At 39.7% G+C, this 13,909-nt stretch overlaps 2 protein-coding genes across 3 annotated transcripts; both read left to right on the top strand.

The window, feature by feature from the left end:
• The first annotated feature begins 185 nt into the window (after positions 1-185).
• LOC120427534 (E3 ubiquitin-protein ligase TRIM37-like) lies at positions 186-4,374 on the top strand. Its single transcript, XM_039592400.2, has 4 exons — positions 186-381; positions 483-1,119; positions 1,177-1,278; positions 3,708-4,374. The coding sequence occupies exons 1-4, from the start codon at positions 225-227 to the stop codon at positions 4,186-4,188; spliced, it is 1,377 nt and encodes a 458-aa protein (XP_039448334.1). The 5' UTR covers positions 186-224; the 3' UTR covers positions 4,189-4,374.
• A 3,292-nt stretch (positions 4,375-7,666) lies between these two features.
• LOC120427535 (uncharacterized) lies at positions 7,667-12,512 on the top strand. Of its 2 annotated transcripts, none has more exons than XM_052707880.1 (4): positions 7,667-8,120; positions 10,399-10,592; positions 10,655-11,480; positions 12,168-12,512. In XM_052707880.1, the coding sequence occupies exons 1-4, from the start codon at positions 7,992-7,994 to the stop codon at positions 12,438-12,440; spliced, it is 1,422 nt and encodes a 473-aa protein (XP_052563840.1). In that variant the 5' UTR covers positions 7,667-7,991; the 3' UTR covers positions 12,441-12,512. The 2 variants fall into 2 exon arrangements, with proteins under 2 accessions (XP_052563840.1, XP_039448336.1); XM_039592402.2 differs by having other exon boundaries at positions 7,669-8,120; positions 12,228-12,512.
• The last annotated feature ends 1,397 nt before the right edge of the window (positions 12,513-13,909 follow it).

Here is a 13,909-nt window from a genome sequence, read left to right on the forward strand (position 1 = left end):
GATACGATATCGTAAACATTGATTTATATGACACGTGCTAAAATGTAGATCTGTAGAACAGAAGTTGCTTCATGGGTTGAACCATTTGCTATAATATCTTGGAGCACACATATACGATCTGACCTGAACAATAAAATTGAATTCTTTGACCATTTCAAAGCGAGACTTTGTTCTATAATCGTCTTGTCTTGCAGTTTGTTGTTTGGTGTAATTAGTGTTTCAAAATGACCTCCAGCCCAAACCACGCGACTCTCCACAGCCAGGAGCTGGACGAGCGCAAATCCCTAGCCTTTAGCTGGTTCATGGGCATAATCAACGTGGACGACCTGTTCGCTTGTGCCGTGTGCCACAGTCGGGTCGACACCGAACATCCGCTGCACTGTTTGTAGACCTTTCGAAGTATTTACGAAAATGAAGGGATTTGTTGATAAACCTCGAATAATTATCAACAAATCACTTCATTTTCGTAAATATTTCCAAAGGTCCCGAGTGCTCGAAGCTCTTCTGTGGTGGCTGTCTCCGCCAGTGGTACAGCTCCCGGAACGCAACCCAGCGTTGTCCGTGCTGCCAGCGGGCACTCGGCTCCGAGCAGTTCATCTACTGCCGGGTGTACCAGGAGGTCAACGAAATGATCGATCGTCTCCCGTCCAAGCTGGACGAACTCATCCGGCTGATCAATCAACCGCTGCGAGTTTGTGCCCACCACGGCAAGGAATTGCTCCTGTTCTGTGAACCCTGCCGCGAGTGCCTCTGCGTCAAGTGTCTCTTCGGCGATCCCCACCGCGCTCACCTCGAGCAGGTCTCGGAACTCGAAGAGGCACGCCAAAAGTTTCAAGCCATCATCGATTCGGAGAAAAACTTCCTCGCTGAGCGACTCTCGACCCTGTCCAAGATGAGCAAACGGCTCGAGTCGAACGAGCACGATATGGTCGAGGAGAACGACCGCATCGTGGAGAATGTCAACTGGGCGACGGAACAGATCGTTGAGAAGCTGCGCGATGGGCTGCACGATCGGATGAGGCAGCACGTGGAACCGGTCAAGGCAATCGCCCAGCAGCAGTACGCCGAGGTGGAGGATGTTATGCAGCGGGCGGTGGAGTTGAACAAAGAGGAAACTTGGTGAGTTTGTGGGTTTTTACGAAAACCTTGATGGAGCATCACTGTTTTCTTTTACAGCGCCACCGTAATGATGGAAACGTTTGAGCTGGCGGATGTGATTAGAAAAATGCACTCTGAACCGCTGCCGCAGGCACAGGTGCCGAACATGGAGTTTGTCAAGTAAGTGGATGTTTATCTTTTAATTGAGTACAGTAGGTTATGTTAAAATTGTTTAAAATTTCTTCCTGAATTAAGAAATTGAAACTTGAAACCTTGTCTAAAGTAATCAGCATTCAAGAGAAGTCTCGATTATCCGAGGGTTTGTATGGGATTGCGGATAATCGAATCAAGAACAATTCTTTTCCGCTTTTTTTTAAATTTCTTACCTTTAACATCAAATTCGATTAAAAAATTCTATATCTCTTTAGTGTAGTTAGTTTAGAAGTCATACCTAAACTAGACAGTCAAAAATAAAACAACGATTTTTATAAATCGAAATCGAAGAAATCATCAAATTTTAGAAAATTTATGGGTTAAAAGTTTTACTTGTTTTATGTGACTTTGCCAAAGTTTTTAAAAATGTAATTTTTTAGGGGTCAACTTGGGCTGTGTTTTTTACTAACATTTCCTATATGTTAAGGAAAAAGAAGTATGCATGGTCACTTTTTCGTTTGACACTTTTTTAGTTTGTACTTTTTACACTGCGCTTACGCACATTATTAAAAAAAAAAGTTTGATAGTTTGTGTAAACTCCGTGTAAAAGGGTTGTCAAACTAAAAAGTGACCCCGTCCGTTTGACAACAGTTGGTGCCAAACCATAGGGGTTTGAGTGTATAATTAAGATAATGTTGTTGAATAAGACTATTTAGATATTCTCAAATTGTCATGATTTTCTCAGTGAAATTGAGTTTAAATCGAAAAACGGAAAGCATTTTCGTATTATTTGGACAATTTTCACTAAGAGACGATAAAACTTGTTTGTAAATAAAAAAAATTATGTGTTTTTAAAACTCAATTGGAAAAAATCTCTCAATTTCTAGGCATTTTTAAGTATAACAAATGTCATATTCCAACTTTTTATTCGTGCTTCGAATTCATTTTGAAATGTAATATGAATCGATAATTTTATAAAAGGGACAATCCCAAGTAACATTTTAGGCTTTATCAAAGCTGCCAAACCTATCAGCCAAAACCAACATTAAAACCCCTTAGTCGTAACAAACTCCCCAGAACCTTGATAAACCCCACTTAAAACCCAAAAGGACCTCCGCAAAAGGTTGTTACGGCCTATTTATAAAACCTACATAGGAGTTCAAGGCTTTTCAACTGAATCCTAACAACATCCTCAAAGCCTTGATAAAACCTTTGTTAAAACCTAGTCAGGAGTTATGGAAAAATGACATTTCATAAGTCTTCAAACGTCTTATGCCAAATATGTTTTATTTTGGTAAAAATAAGTCTTCGTCTTGCCAAATGAAATTATGGAGATGGTTGTCAAAAATGGCGATGATAAATAATAGATATTAGAGGTAATACAAATAATTTGAAAGCTTATTAATTGATGGCTCAAATTCAGCGGCGGTTGAAATTTTATTGATAAATGTAGGGGAGAGAGATCCAAAAAATTCAACTCCCTTCATCAAAAATCAATATTTTGTAAATAGCGATTGTCCACGCTCCATTCAAAAAAGATTTTATTTTTATGGAAATTGTTCACGATGGGGGGGGGGGGGGGGGGTTCAATTTTCAAAACCAGGAACGTCAGGACCTAGCAAAAGATTAACTTGATGCATTTTTTTTTATTATAAAGAATCAAAGGACAACGTATTATGAAAATAGGATCAGATTGGACTTTATTGAGAAATTACAGCATAAAACAGGATTTTGTTTTGGTACTTTTTTCACTTCATTCTCCCCATATCAAAGGCTAGGGTTAAATAAGACAATTTTTTTGTATATCGAGTCAGTTGAACTGGAGAATTACATTCAGAAGGGCGTATGTTATCCAGATTTTTAAGCGAAGATGGCGTTACGAATGGGGCACGCGCGAAATGTCAAAATCGCGCAGTGGTACCAACATTAGAAAAAAAAGTGGCTGTTATGCCATGGCACACTTTTTTGTTGTTCAGTAAAAATCCAGAGTTTTTTTTAAAAGGTTCAATGAACCAAATTCTCAGTTTTTACTTTTTTTGTGTTTTTGAATACCCCTGACTCAAGGCGGTTCTAAAAACACCCCAAAAGCGAAAATTCAAAATTTGTTTTATAGGACCTTTTCAAAAAAAAAAAAAAAATCTAGAAATGCTTTCGAGACTGAAAACTCATGTTTTACGGAAAATATTTATATAATCAATAATTTACGATTCGTCGACTGGTGTATCTTATCAGTTAATTAAATATTCCTGAATTTGCCCGGCGGTATGATACAATTTGAGTACCTTGATAAGCCGCGCAACATGCTCCGTACGTGTTGTTGTTCAAATGATGTTGGCAAACTGTTGTTGTATTTGACTTGTGTGGTGTAGACTTTGCTTATTTGTTTCGCCGTTGTGCTCTCTTGTCTCAAAAAGGGTTACCATATTTAACTGATACCAACATTCTCCCCGTTTCAGTCCCATCACACCTCCGTTCGTGGAGCTGAGCTTCCTGATTCGGGACTTTTCCCAGAAAATCTTCCTTCTGCGCCGAACCCTTTCGGAGGAACAGTCCATCGAGGGGTTCACCTTCCGCCTCAAGGGCCACCAGGATCTGGACGAAAACGGGAACGAAGTTATCAAGCTGTCCCTGGTAGTGGTAGATGGGTACGACGTGCATGATGTTAAGGTCATTTGCTACCCGAAGCAGGGCACGACGGTGGAACCGCTGGTCCGGCTGATGGACTTGAAGCTGAACGAGGACAATACGGTGCTGGAGTTTTCGGATTTTGTGTCGATGGAGGGCTTCCTGACGGAGGTAACTGATGTGCTTAATTTGCGGATCAAGTTCAGGTTGTGGGCCACGTACTATCACAAGTGTGTCCACAAGGATTGGTACATCGGGAGATTGTCCGGGGTTGAGATGAAGCCCAAGATGGAGGGAAGAACGCGTTATTGATGAAAGTTTCAAGCGAAAATTAATTTTATTTGACTGATTTTTAAAAGTAAGTTAACTGTGTTTTTTGTAATCTGAGAGCTAATTGTATAATAAGATAACCAAGTTGTAAGAAATCTGTGTCGTTATACCAATAAAATAATTTGAGACATCAGCTGTGACATAAAAACCTCAGTTCAACGGCAAAAACAAGCAATTTAGGGTATTTTCGGCCCCGTTATCAGCTGTAAAGTTGGTAGCCACCAAGCCACTTGTCCGTGATAATATCTACTACATCTAGTGATAAGACCATCTTCCCCAAGCCCGTACCTCCTCTGTGGGTGATTGAAAATCAAGCTACCGAATTTCTAACCGAACATTCTGTCACATGATCGTCTTTAAACGATGATGTCAGCGTGTGTTGTCGTAGGTTCTAGGGCCCGACCTCAGCTGAGAAATTCCCTGGGAAACCAGAATGTTGTGTAAAATGAGTTTGTTTTAACGAGATTCGGTCCATTATTCTATTGGGAAGTTCGGTGGCAGTAGTGGAGACGGGTGGTTGTTCGTGATCGTCTTTTTTGCTTTTTTGCCTTCCTCACCTCACTGAGGCAAAGCTATAAAATCACTCGAAAAATGAACTTCTTAAATACACTTCTCAGATATACCTTCACGTATACCAATCAACTCAGAATCAAATTCTGAACAAATGTCTGTGTGTGTGGGGATGTGTGTAGACATGATTTTTTTCCACACGATTATCTCAGAACTGGCTGATGGCCTATCTACAATCACTTAGCTTAGACAATTTCACTTAGCTTAGGAATTTGAATCAATGGAAATGAATCTGAGTTTCTACAATGGAAAAGTAATCAAATTAGAAACTGACGTTTGGTTTGGAAAATTTCAAAATCTACGGTAAGTTGACGTTTCCATATCAAAGGTAAACAAACAACTGCATAGCAACGTATATCAGCCCAGCAAGTTTTCTAAGTTGATTGTGGATGACGAACGTAAGTTGCAGACTTTCCTAAGTAACTACTTTACTTAGATGTTCTAAGCTAAGTGATTGTAGATAGGCCATGAACCGATTTTGGCCGGATCTGCCTTATTCTGTTCCTTTTGGGATCCCCTAAGACCCTATTAAATTTTATTCTATTTAGTGAATTACTTTTAAAGTTATGCCATGAAAAAGATTTTTTGTAGCTACTAAAAAGGGTGATTTTTGCCTAACCTCAAAGGCCGGGTCTTTTTGCTTACGCGCGAGAGTCGCGCAGCATGCATATCGCCTGGTTGCCACATTGCTTAACATTCCAACGCCCAAGGCTCCAAAAAAGTTGGAACGGTAACTTCAACTCAATGGTTCTCGGGCATAACTCAACCAATCAAGATGATTCTTCTTTCCAGTGATTTGTTAGGATGTCTAGATGATTCTAGACCTTTGCAGAACTTAATTTGATCAAATCTGTAATTTTTGCGATCAAAAACATCGTTCCAACTTTTTTTTCGCGTGTAAAAAAAAATCGCCGAAAATTCCGCGGAGGCAGTCGTTTAAAAAAAGTTGGAACGATGTTTTCGATCGCAGAAATTACAGATTTGTTCAAATCAAGTTCTGCAAAATTTTAGGATCATCTAGACATCCTTACAAATCACTGGGAACAAGAATCGTCCCGATTGGTTGAGTTATGCCCGAGAACGGGCGTGTTGAAGTTACCGTTCCAACTTTTTTGGGAGGCTTGGGCGTCCGTGTAAGTTGGACATGCGTTGGGCGTTCCAGTGTTAAGCAGTGTCTGCGTCTCTTCTGGAAAAAGTCTGTATTAATTATGTTGCTGAATACATCATTTTGTCTCGACAAAGATTTACAAGAACTTTTTACTGAAATATACAACTCATAAGGCATTGTTTACTAAGACTAGGGGGACAGCATGCAATTCCATCATGCACCTAATGTTGGCATATCAGCACATTTAAATTCAATTACAGCCCCCCGCCCCCTCTTTTCTCCTTTATTTTGGAGATTTTGTTAAAAAAGAATTGAAAATTGCTGTTCTGATAAAAACAATAATTATAAAAAAATAAAAAAACTTAATAAAGAAATTAAACAAACTCAAAAATTAATTTGAAAATACAACCTATAATACAACATTAATGTGAGGAAGGCACCAACCCCCTTAAGGTGGATTAAACAAACTTTTTTTTTATCAAAACGGAAACCTTCTCAAGTCATAGCGGATCGAAAAAAAAAATGAAATTGAATCGGGATTTTTTCCTATGTACCTATGTATTATTTTTCAGAAAAGTTTTATCATATCTAAAAAAATAAAAAAAAGGTCTAAAAATAGATAATTTTCTTTGTTGCATTTCTGAGACGAATCGATGACATTTTTGAAATATTTTTATCAGCCCAAAACATTCAATTTTTAACATTAAAAGTTGGGTTAATAGCTTACGATTACGAGATATCGTTAGTTGAAAATTTCAGAAAATTCCTTCTCAAGATAAAGAATTTCATACATTCTCATACCAATTTTGTATGACAATCCCCAAAATTTTGTGGTGACTTGTATGGAAAAAAAATAATGCAAAAACCCACCCCTATTTGCGATTCCGCTTTAAAACTGTCAACTTTTCCCGTCCTACTGGAGAAACGAAACGGCCTGGAAAATTAATACCTTTCATTACAGTGAAACGGGTGCTAAACTTTTCGACACTAGTATCATTTTTCAATATTTTTGTTTTGTTTTGAACGGTGAATTTACTAAACACATGAATGTTTGACTTAAAATACCATTCAAGAAGCGTTTTTTGGAATTGCAAAAAAAGTTGAGAGCAACTCGTTGCAAAACTAGATTTTTTCAGCACTCGTCGTATTTATCCAGCTTGGTAAACATCGTTGGATAAATTGTACACAGAAAAAAATATGTGAATTTACTCGACACGGAAAAAATGAATCATATGTAAACTCAGTTTATGTAAACTTGAGATTCGACGTAAACGGTTGAATCACACGTAAAATCATGTTTTAACGTATAATTGTTGCAAATTTACATCAAATTGCATGTAAATTTAAATGTTTAATGACGTGCAAAAGTGTTGCACCATAAATAATATATTTTTTTGTGTGTACGACTCTTGCTGAAAAAAATCTACTTTTTGCAACTTGTTGCATAAACTACTATTTTGACATGTTTCATCTTAATCAAAAAATACAAAGAAAAGGCAATTTGCGAGATTTTTTTTTGAAAATCGAATTTCGGCAAAATTAAAAAAAATAATCGTTTCCAAAATCTCAGAGAATTGATTAGCCGGCATGTTAGCGTGGCGCGCATTTCGTTTGAAGATATCGGCCGGGGGTACTAGTTAGTGTTCGGGTTCTGCCACTGATAAGATAATGATTTTTGCCGAAATCTGCCAAATCTGCGAACGGCGATAAGATAGTTCGCACGAAATGGGCTTAACATTTTTGTATTTGGTTTTTAAGGTTTGCCTTTTCGAAGTCAGTTTGAGGGCGGCAAGTGAATCGGAAAGATGTGCCTATCTGCGTAATAGATTTACAAAGTAGACCTCAAATCTCAAATATTATGTTATTTGAACCTCGCGGGGGAAAGTTATCGTGCCAACAAGTTAAACATTCGCCCGGTTCCGACCAATCTGCTGTTCGACTTGTAGTGAGTTCTAAGCGTGCGCTCATTCAGATGGGCTTGGCCAGTTCTGCCGGCAATATAGATTACGTTATGCTATTTGAATATTTGCCTTGAATCATCGTCGCCAACGAAGTCTCAGCACAGAACTTGAAGAGGCTCCCAGTCGGAATAGTGCGCCAAGTCGCGATGGACGTTGAAAAGTTAAAGTGCGTGCTGTGCCGGAAGTTTCCGGACGGAATGGTTTACGAGTGCAACAGGCAGCGCCATATCGGGTGTGAATCCTGCGTCGAGAAGCTCAACGTTAAGCTGTGTCAGGTAAGACAGGTGGATCTCCGGAAGTGAGTCGTGTGAGGATAATTTTGCCTGGATTTAGGTTTTTTAAAGGTTTGGTTTGGCGTCGTGATAAGTTTTGTGTGTTATCAACTCAATACTGTTAAGCGATATTAATGTTGCTGGAAAATCGTTGGAGTTTATATTGAGTCATTTAAAAAAAGGACTGATTCAGGTTCAGGAAACATAATTTCAACGATTGTTTCAATATATCATTCCATCACAAGTTTTTAATCTTGTCCACAGTTGCCAAATTTTAAAAATGATAAAGAATTGAAATTAAAAGAAGATTTGAAAATCTGCTATTTCTGGAGTTTTATTTTGAAAAGGTCCAATAAACAAAATTTACAGTTTTTGCTTTTTGGGTGTTTTTGAAACCGCCTTGAGTCAGGGATATTAAAAAACACCCAAAAAGCAAAAACTAAAAATTTGGTTTATTGGACCTTTTGAAAAAAAAAAAAAAAACTCTGGAATTTGACTTTTTTTACATAGGACTATGCTGCCCATGATCGCATAAATGTCCCATATGCATTTTCATCGATTTTGAGTTAATGATGCAGTTTGGTTCAAAATCTTGTGCTCTTTCAGAAAAGCATATAACATCCAGTACTTTGTTCTAGAAATCAGGAGGAAATCCAGTTTTTTCATGAAAACTTAACCCGTAGCCTTATGTGTGGGACAAACTTTAAATGCGTTTTTCTCAGCTTGCTGTTTTTGCATATGGGACATTTATGTGAACATAGGCAGTATGCCTTTACTTACTATAGAGTAGTACGGGGCAATAGTGCGCACGCCCAGTCACGGCGTTCTAGCTGGATTCTAGCAGAGTTCTAACAGAGGTGGATATTCTAACAGCATTCTAATCTAATCTAATCGAACACAAGCGCAGCCAGTCCGAAGAAAGCATCCTGGAAGAACTTGTGGTTAGATTACGCCCCAAGTTCTTTCTTGTCAATATTAATAGTTGCAGTACATTCGAGTTACCCCGAAAGTGGATATTCTAACAGCATTCTAGCAGAAACGTTCCATGGGTCTAGCAGGATTCTGACAGAACCAGCTCTGCTAGAATATTTCGTGACTGGGCGGGGCAAAGGTGCGCACTTGTCAATTTTACGTATTTACAAAAATGAAGTGAAATCATTGAAGTTTTAGAAAGTTATTAGGAAAAGTCACTTTTTTGTCATTTTGATCGGAGTTTATAAAATAAGGATCTTTAATGTTTATAAAATAAGGTTTACCAAACTTCAGGTTCACGAAATTTTTGTAACCATTCAACAAGTGTTTAGCCTAGCCTTCTTCTTTTTATTTTTTGCCATCATTTTTCCTAAAAAGAAATTTACCGGGCAAAGTGCGCACTAAAATGTCCATACATTTTTGCATAAAAAAAAAAACATGCTTTGCAAGGCTGTATATCAAAGGTACTCGTCATCTTGCTTTGCATTAGTGTGAGTGCATGACTCCGTGCCACTAAAACCAAAACAATAACAAAAGAACAATAGGCCGTGCCAGGAAAACCAAAACATAAACAATGCCAGTGTCAGTGGAGTGAGAGAGTCAGAGATAGCGATTTTGACAACCGCACTACTACACACTCAATCGCGAGTACCTTAGGTAGAAAGCCATGCATGCTTTGGATAGCTTTTGATTTTGATGGTATTGATTCATGTTTCATTTAATGTAAGGTATGCACTTCGGAAGAAACCGGTCAAGAAAAAATTCAAATGGGAAGCAGCGGCAGCGCAAAAAAGTCAGAGAGGGTGAAGAAAAGCCCCAAGAAATCGCTCCCTCTCCTTTGTTCTGCTGTTCGTAAAGCTCAAGAAACACCCCTTTCCTTCCGATCTGCAGACTAGCCTTAAATCAAAACAAAAACATAAACAATAACATTGCGCGAAATGTCATGTCAAAGTCAGAGCTGCCAGATGATGACATTTCGATCTGTCATTTTTGACAGTGAACCGGCCGTGCCAAGGGGTCATAAAAAGGTTGAGTCATGATTCAGAGCCCACTTTGTAGTCTTTTATTAGTCTATGATCATGCAAACTCCATGGTTTTTGATACTGAATATGGCCGTTTCCGGTGCGGAACATTTACAGAACCATGCGAATTTTACGGTTTTTTTTGCTTTATGTTTTATAATAACAAATTGACACAAAATTGTTCCAAGTTTGTGAGTGTCTCGAATTTTAAGAAATGACAGTTTATAAATTTTACTTTTTTTAAGTTTTTAAAATTTATTATTTTTTATATATTTCCCCATCTTTAGTGCTCCGAGTACTTTGACCGCAAAGCCTCCAACCCGATCGAGAGCCTGGTCAGGCAGAGCACCAACAAAGTGCCATGCCCATACAAAAAGGCCGGCTGCACGTGGCTCTTCGGCTCGTCCGACATGCGATCCCACCTGGAGGAGTGCAAATTTCGGCCGTATCGCTGCATCGCCTCCAAGCTGAACGTGCTGACGTAAGTTTTGGGTGATTTTCGGGGGTGATTCATGGTTAACGTTTTGGTGGTTGTTGTTTCAGTTGCCCTTGGGAGGGAATGCAGTTCCAGATCGAGGATCACCTGATGGAGGATCACGCCAAGCTGGGAGAACCGTTCACGTACTTCCAAGAGTCGGAGATTCCGTTTTCCGAGCAGTCGTCCAAGGGAGGAATCAAGCTGGTGGACGCGTTCAGCAAGAAGTTTCTGTTTTACTTTCTTTCGAGTGCCAAAGCCAGGGTGGCTTACTTCATGATCGTGTACTTTGGGAGACGCGAGGAGGCTCGTCAGTACTATTACGAGTTTGAGATTCGATCGAAGAGTGATTCCGAGCTGCGGAAGATCAAGTTCGTGCAGAATTGCGTGTCCGACTGTGAGGACTTGAGTCGTTGTATTGTTGAGGAAGACTGCGTGGCCGTTTCGTTCAAGACGATTAGACACTTTTTGCACGAAGGTACGATCCCGTTCCGGTTCATCGTCAAGAAGAAAGATGACGAGCCCGGAAAGGAAGGCCGCGAGCGTAAGCTCTCCGATGGATCCGTGACCAAGCCGAACAAGCCCCGGCCTACGCCGTTCAATTTTTCCGAGAAGGGTAAGCTCAAGCCGAACCTGAGACGAAGCACTTCCAGTGGAAGCTTCTCGGGCGGTGGAGGGCAAAGTGGTCCTGGAAAGTCCGGTGGGGCTAAAAAGGCATCGGAAGAGGCACCGTCTCGAAAGACCTCGGCACCGGCGCAGGTGGGCACGTCAGGCGTTCAACGATCGCCGGAATTTTCCTCGATCAATCGAATGGGCGTTAGCGGTCAGGACTCTCCGATCGTGCACCAGGAACCGTGCCCGTTGCTGACACCGTCGATCAATCGTCTCGATGCGGTGAGTGAACTGGAGTCTGAATTTGTTACATTTTGAGGTGGTGGTGGATGATAAGCTTCATTGTATCGTCAAATTGCGTTGCTTTTGTGAATGTCTGAATTACATGAATGGTGGTTTTTCTGTGGAAGGTTATGGAAGCTTTCCGAGTCCGAAATACCCGGTTAGCCCTTTTTGATCTTTAGTTTAAATACTTTGTATTGAAAAATTGTTATCACATTTCAACCATCTATCGTTGCGATTAACTTTCGACAGGCGAGCCTGGCCATTTGACAGTGTTTGATACAGTCAATTCATCAAAAAAAAAAAAAAAAAAAAAAACAAATAAAGTATGACAAATTGTAGTGTTTATGAAAATCTAGGGACTTAGAACAACCATTTCGCTTAGAATTCTTAGCAGATCATGCGCCTCCATTGCAAAGCACAAACAATGGCGACACGTGGTCTTTCGTAGATCGATGTCCTGTGCTTGTTATTCTGGTGCTTCATTTACCATTTACCAGTGTCTCCCTCTTTCTCTAATCTGTCTTTCATGTGGCCAGTTTTGGCCAAACTAACGGCACCCACACACAAACCCTCCATCAATCTCTCATGATAAACCAAACCCACCGCGAGTAAACCAAATCAAACCAAAAAAAAAAACAAATTCTGTACAAAAATAAACTACGAAACCAAACCAAAATAAGTTAGTACAACGAACCTTTTACCTTTCTTCTGGTGCCAACCGGCGGAAATGGTTTGTGGCTGCAGCCGCCCTCGTACATGGCACTGACGAGCACCGATTTCCGGCAGTCGACGAGCGAGCACAGCCCGGCGGTCGTGAACAGGCCACCGCCCGGCGAGTGCAAAACCACGGCCAACGTGTGCCGGATGTACACGCAGCCGTACAAAACCAAGGACGACCGGCTGTACCTGCAGCGGTATCCGACCGATTGTCTGAGCAAGCCGGTGTTCCGACGGTAGTGTGATGTTGTTCTTGTTTTTTTTGAGGATGTCGACTTTTTTTTCAATAGATTATTAAGGTATTGTAACAGATTTGGGTGTGTACATCTTTGTCCGAAACTCCCTTAGAATTCCGCGTGATCCGTGATATTTTTGCCCTTGGCCGTCGATAGCTGTGCCAAGAGCATGCCCAGATATGGAATGCTGCTCGATAACTGGGCTGATTGATAAATTACGAGGGGTTATTGCAAAATATTATTTTTAATGAAAATAGCCAAGTTTAAATAACTCTGATATATTTTCTAACTTAAATTTCTGTGACTGCACGGAGACAAAAGAGTTCCCAAAATCGTGAACAAGCGTTCATGAAAATGGGAATCACGAACTAAGTATTCAAATTTCATGGTACGTTTTTCAAAATCGTACCATGGGATTTGAACAGTTTGTTCGAGGTTCCCATTTTCATGAACACTTTGGCAACTCTTTTTTCTCCGTGTGTGACATACAATTTCGCCAAAACTTTAAAAAGATTTTTTTAATTGAAATTGACTAATGTTGTGCATTTGCTTACCCCTCGGTCACTTTGCTTTGTTATTGTATTTGACGTTTGACAACTTTTTATGAGCTTTATGACGTTTCGCGTACACACACTAGCGCACCATTTGATTTTGCTGGCCGGACAAAATTTAACCTCACTTTTTTTCGTGTATGTATATGCAATACATGCGCACGTAAATAACTCTATGGAGCTACGGATTCGAGTGGTAGAAATGACAGTTCTCCCATAAGAAATAGAAATACATTGAAGAAAAAAGCAAAAACTGCTCGAATGGAAGTGCTCCGTGGATGATAGATCCAGACATGGTTTTATACACGCAGAAAAATAAGGCATATTTGAATCAACAAAATATTTTGTTGATTTGAAAATCAAGATTTTTGTTGAATCAACGCTAAACGTCAAAGCAAATTTTTCAAAACAACAAAATATTTTTGTGGAATTGAGAAAATCAAGGTTTGTTTCAACGCAAAATCGGCGTTGATCATATTCAACAAAATTTTTGTTGAAACAAACCTCGTACAGGCTGATTCTACAAAACATTTTTCTGCGTGTACAGATATATGAGATTTAGAAATTAAAACTCTAGGGGCTAAATTTCGAGGATGGGTTTTCGGCTGGTGTGCCTCGTTAAAAAAGAACTTAAATATCACTTGAGTACGTATAACCGGGAAAAGGGTTGCCAGATCTTCTGAGTTTTGGACTCATTTGAATGGTCTTTTGATAACCTTTCACCTGATATTTTTGAGTTTCTTGTAACCGATCTTTCGTGCGTGAGAGAGGAGTGCCATGCTCCTTTCTGATTTTTTTTCTCTGTTTCTTTTGGTGTAGATTCTTCCATCACTACACCTCTTGTGTTTGAGGAATTTGCAAACCTCTTTTTACACCTAAGCTTCCGTTACACCTAAGCTTCCATCCCACTCCGGGATTCGAA

This window comes from Culex pipiens, chromosome 2 (genome assembly GCF_016801865.2).
Source record: "Culex pipiens pallens isolate TS chromosome 2, TS_CPP_V2, whole genome shotgun sequence".
In the NCBI taxonomy this organism is placed as follows: domain Eukaryota; kingdom Metazoa; phylum Arthropoda; class Insecta; order Diptera; family Culicidae; genus Culex; species Culex pipiens.